Here is a 5158-nt window from a genome sequence, read left to right as displayed (position 1 = left end):
GTCCCAGTGCGTGTATGTGGGCGCGTCGGCACATGAGTGGTTGCTACGCTGACTAGGCGGTGCAGACAATCGATGTCCGATGAGCCAGCTTAATGCGACGTGTTCGTGCGTATGCGAAAATAGACAAGCCTCGCGATCCAGTGAGCGACTGTGTGTTGAACAGTCAAGTATATGGGTGACTGGGTCGCTACAAGATCCATTCAGAAAATGTTGTGTGTATCGGTTGTGGATAACTATCCGCATACTTCAATTCCCTTCAACAGAAACTAGCCGGCGTGGCAATATAACTTTGTCATGAGCATTCAAGATAAATTTCCCAGTGCTTGCGATTCTTCATTCCAGAGGTCTGCTAAATTTGACAGGTTTTTTTCTGGGTTGTGAAGACTACCAACAGACTACTAACAGACTGATCAAGTTCCTTCAGTCTAATTTTCTTCATCAATCTGTAATCATCGGGTCATTAACCGCAGGTTCTTTGAAATGTGTTCATTCCAGGTAGGTAACAAGCCGACTGTCATAAAACCACACCACTTGTATGTGTCTTCCACTAGTCCCGTTCATCGCATGATACGATGAACCACTGAAAGACAAAAAGATGTACTTACTGAACCAGCATCCATACTAATTAATCCCTTACAGGAATCGTCGATAACAGCGGATTTCGTTTCTTCCTGACCAGTCAGCTGCATACGTTTGATGTTGGTGTGATCGAACTTGGTTTGGTCTATTCTCCGAGAAATTCAATCCCTCCTGGACAGAAAAAGTTCTCACTCAGTGGATACTGTGACAATCGGTGTACGGATTTGGTGAGTTACTGTCGCGCACTTACCAATAAGACTGTGACTTTGTATCCTCTTCGAATAGGTCGTGTCTATATTTTGCTTGCACCATATAGGTTGAATGCAGGAAGCTTAATCAGGAGTTAGTTTGATGAAAACTTTTACACGCTTATTCTGTTAATCTTCGTGAAACTGACACACGAGAGATCCCAAAGTGGTACACTGCAAACGAACTCTTGGTATTTTATTCAGTCGCGGCGGTAACCGAAGAGCTACCGCAAACATGACCGACAAATATCGTTTCGTGGCTTGAACTTGGGTACGAAGTTGGCTTTGTGACACGTTTCTGATTGCTTCAGCTGCGAAGTGGTTCTGTGGGAAATTGCACACTATGTGGAGCCTAAAAGCGACAATAAACAATAGTTTCTCCTGAAGATTGGACCACTTTGTCTTTGCTTTGGTTCATTATTTGGCCTACGAACATCCAGAAAGTTGGCTCCATGATATTGTAAAACAGTGACACGTCTGCTAGGAACTGTTGGTGCGGTTTTTCACCCAGAACAAGGTCCCCACGCTTGACTGCAGAAATTGTAACAAATAGTTGCTAATCGATGCCAGTAGCGTCATCCGAATTGTTCGACTGAGTACCTGAGGATGTATGCACTCCAGGGTGATGGAGGAAGGCCAGCACCAGGCCCTCCCCCTTCCTCACCCACTGGTTTCTATTCTTTCCACGGTAAGGCTTGACGTACAATTAAATGAACTTTGTCACTGTCAACGGCGGTAAGGTATCAGTGTCCACATCGGTGTTGCTGTCTCTGATGATGATGGTGACGATGACGATGATGATGATGATGTTGAGGATGATGATGATGATGATGGTGGTGGTGAGGATGATGATCAGTATGACCACGGTGACAAGCTTGCCGTTTTGAATGTTCCATCGGTACATACTCACCACCAATAAGGCACTCAAAACGCACTAGTTTCCAAATTACACCTTGAAATTGTTAAGTTCATTATTGCGTTTCGTTACAAGCAAGCAAAGTGGTCGAAGGATGGATGAACAGATTCACAAATCATACGTAGCACGGCATCAGTGAACAATCGGAATGCGCGTGGGCGTCGCAACCTGAATATCTGGTAACCGCTTCTGCTGCGTCCGATTCGAAACGGATAACATATGGTCTGGCGAAAGACAACACTAGTCTGTCACTGAAAATCGAATAAATTAATCCAGAAAACGTGGGGCGAACATCAACGTGATGTACGATTGACTGATCTATTGTCAGTAAAAAAATATTAGTCCTCTAGGCTGTTAGGACAACACGCATGGTTACAAATGTCACCACAATTAGTTATAAACTGTGAACGGTTCAATTAAAAGGATCACAGAATTCGGGGGTAAGCCTACACATGTCTAGGTGGTGCGTTTTACATCTTGCAGCAAATAATACGTTTCGTCCCGCAAACAAACAAAAAATTGCAAAAATGGTCTTGTGAACTTTGTTCAGTGATGGCTATCATAACTCATGCACCTTCCAGCCAAACAGAGATGTTAGAAGAAAACCCACTCCACAGGAAAGTTCACGGCTATTTTCTACTTCAGATTTCAACCAGATTTTCGTTTTCTGGAGACGCTTGGCTCGTCCGTCCACAGAGTCTACAAATTTGTTTCCCCAGTATAGATTTTCCTCCTGAATAGAAAAGGCTAAATTTAGTCGACACCTCAGTCTCCAAAGGACGGATGCCACCTCAGACACATTTAAGAGGCCCAAAATTTTGACTGACTGGGAAAAAATCGAATTCTCGTACGGGATTTTATCACTGATATTCAGGTATGAGCTGGTTCTGACACTGAATGGGATAACGCTCAGTTCTGAACTTTTCCTTCAGATTGGGTTTCAGACCATAACTTCAAACATCAGTATTCATTAAAAGTTTGTTATCAGGGAACAACTGAGCACCAGTTAAATTTATGAAGTACGCCCTAAATGTAAGTGACGCCAGAATCCTTATCGACAGAAATGCATCAGGGTTAAGAAGGACGCCTAACTAGCTAGACAATACAAATGAGAAGTGGCAGCACGCTCGCCACCTAAATCGGTCACGTGCCACGTCCTGTAGGAATTCCAACCACGGTCAAAAGGAATCAGGCTGTGCAAGACAAGAAAGCGCGAGTGTCCAGTAGTACATGTTTCGGTCATCACTCCTTTCATCTAGCATTATCAGGTCATAATATTATTTAACCGTTAAAGTCTAAGTAGGATACCGTTCCTTGGCTCATGGCAATTTTTAGAAGCTCTTAGAATGTTGTAGAATTTTTCACAACCAGGTCAGTTGACATCACATCCCACAATCCGAAGACAAGTCACCTCCTCGAAAGGTCAGAGTGCTTTTTTCCGCGTCATAATCTGATTTGTGTGCTCACAGCAGAACTTTCGTGAATCGACGACAGAATTGACAGAGAACATATAAGACGTCTGAGGAAACTGTGAGGATGGCTGAATGAATTTCCATCCTCATAAAATGGTTTAAAGTACGCTTTTTCACGGAAGAAACAAAGCCGTGCAGGTAGAACATGCGAGCTAGGATTGGACTTTTACCATCCCATTGCTGGTGTTGTATCGAGAAAATCAACCAATCACGAGAAGGGACAGAATTGTCCAATCATGAACCACACGTTCACGCATCGCGTGTATGATCGATAGACCAACCAACCCAGGAAGTGCGCGAGCTGATCTGTGTGAAACAATACACAAAGTTAACGGGTACAATCTGTGGAGATAGTGCACATCAACGCTTATGCGCGATTCCTCCTAGCACAAACCTTGTAAGATTATGAACTAACCTACTTGGTTTAATTAGGCTGCCTGTACAGGTCTTTCATTCCTGATCGATAACGTAAGTGCTCTCATCGCACTGACATACCTTTCAACGCCCCAAGGAGCTAATGGACTCCATCAAGATCCGGAATCCTGCATTTAAGTTGGCACCTCAATGTTATCCACACCGCGTGTATCTGTATTGGAGTTTCGGTGTGTGTGTGTGTGTATGTGTGTGTGAGGCAGATACACAATGGTCTCTTATAATGATCGTCCTTTGACTCATAGAGGCTTGGGCAATGCACGCATAACGGAAATTCATCAGACCAGTTAGTGAGGTAATTAGCCGTAATAGTAAAGTCCGACATGTGCTCGATTCCCAGGATTGGCGCAAAACTTGAGTGAACTATTCAGTGGAACAAATGTCTCCTGAAAGTGCTCATAATAGCTCCAAAAATTGCATCAATTCTTTGCAAATCAGAAAAATATTGGGAGCAGTCTCTGTGCTGGACAACTGTCAGTCGTGAACCACGTAAGTATCCTGTTCCACCAGTTTGCACCGTTCCCAATTTCAGGCCCTTCCAGCTCAAGGGATCACAGTATTCGCTTCCCAACTCCATACACACGGTACAGGTTGGAAGGTGGCTACCTATCATTTAAGGAATGGAAGAAGACTGGCTGATCTGAACCGTGATGACCATTACTCACCGCATTACCAAGAGATACGTTTGCTTCAGAAGCCAGTTCGGGTATACCAGGTATGTGTGTTAACTTATTTCCTGGCTTTATGACCCTACATGCTACTTTTTAATTTCCTAGACCATGTTCCTGGGAAAGACCATGTATGTGGCATCTGCGGCGAAGAAATCCCGGAGAGGATAGTCTTATACTCATATGAATTGAGTAGGCTATGAATAATGGGATGTATGAGGACTGATCTGGTCAAACATTACGAGAATGGTAGACGAAGTGTTCTGTGTCGTACTTACGGCACAACCTTGTGCACTAACTTGAAGGTTGGTTTATTTATCTAAATTGGGTGTCTAAGTTATGCGACCAAAGTCGTACTAGAAAAATTCATCTTGTCAAGTGTTTGTTCGATCAAGTACACTCAGCAACATTCTGCTCTTGCATGACTCTGCCTCTAAACTGTCCATTCACGTGGGGTGAAAACAACTACCACTTGGCCAGTCCTGTGGTTCGTTGATGCTCGAGAGACTGTCGAGCTTAGCCTTTCGGAGCTTGTCCGATGAGTTTTACCCCGTTGGTTTCAGGTTGATCCCGTTAACTGATCTGTTAATCCCGACAGTTTGTACCGTTTGACTTTTTTGAAGCTATTCGAGTTCTGTCAGGTGAATTTGTGTCATTCTTAAACTTCGCGTAAGAGGATAGCGGGTCATACCATCGATGGCTGCGTTCATCCTTCCGTCCGAGTAAATGTGTTCCTGTCATTGTCTACCCCCTTACCGAATCTCGTGCGACCGATGCGGCACACAGCGTTATTTTCTCACGTTCTCATCGGTATTTTTATTAATATCAGTGGTAGAGCGCGAA

At 43.9% G+C, this 5158-nt stretch overlaps 1 protein-coding gene across 1 annotated transcript in view; it reads left to right on the top strand.

Moving 5' to 3' along the window:
• T265_00912 (hypothetical protein) overlaps positions 1-5158 on the top strand; it is a gene marked incomplete at both ends in the record, with an annotated part of 35460 nt that overhangs the window by 26967 nt on the left and 3335 nt on the right. Inside the window, 2 exons of the mRNA XM_009164807.1 lie at positions 640-806; positions 4180-4362. Coding sequence (XP_009163071.1) covers positions 640-806; positions 4180-4362 — 350 coding nt within the window. The remainder of the gene's footprint in view (positions 1-639; positions 807-4179; positions 4363-5158) is intronic.

The sequence above is a fragment of the Opisthorchis viverrini genome (genome assembly GCF_000715545.1).
Source record: "Opisthorchis viverrini unplaced genomic scaffold opera_v5_9, whole genome shotgun sequence".
Classification (NCBI taxonomy): Eukaryota; Metazoa; Platyhelminthes; class Trematoda; order Opisthorchiida; family Opisthorchiidae; genus Opisthorchis; species Opisthorchis viverrini.
Note: the sequence above shows the minus strand (reverse complement) of the source record. Positions and strands in the feature narration are given on the sequence as shown.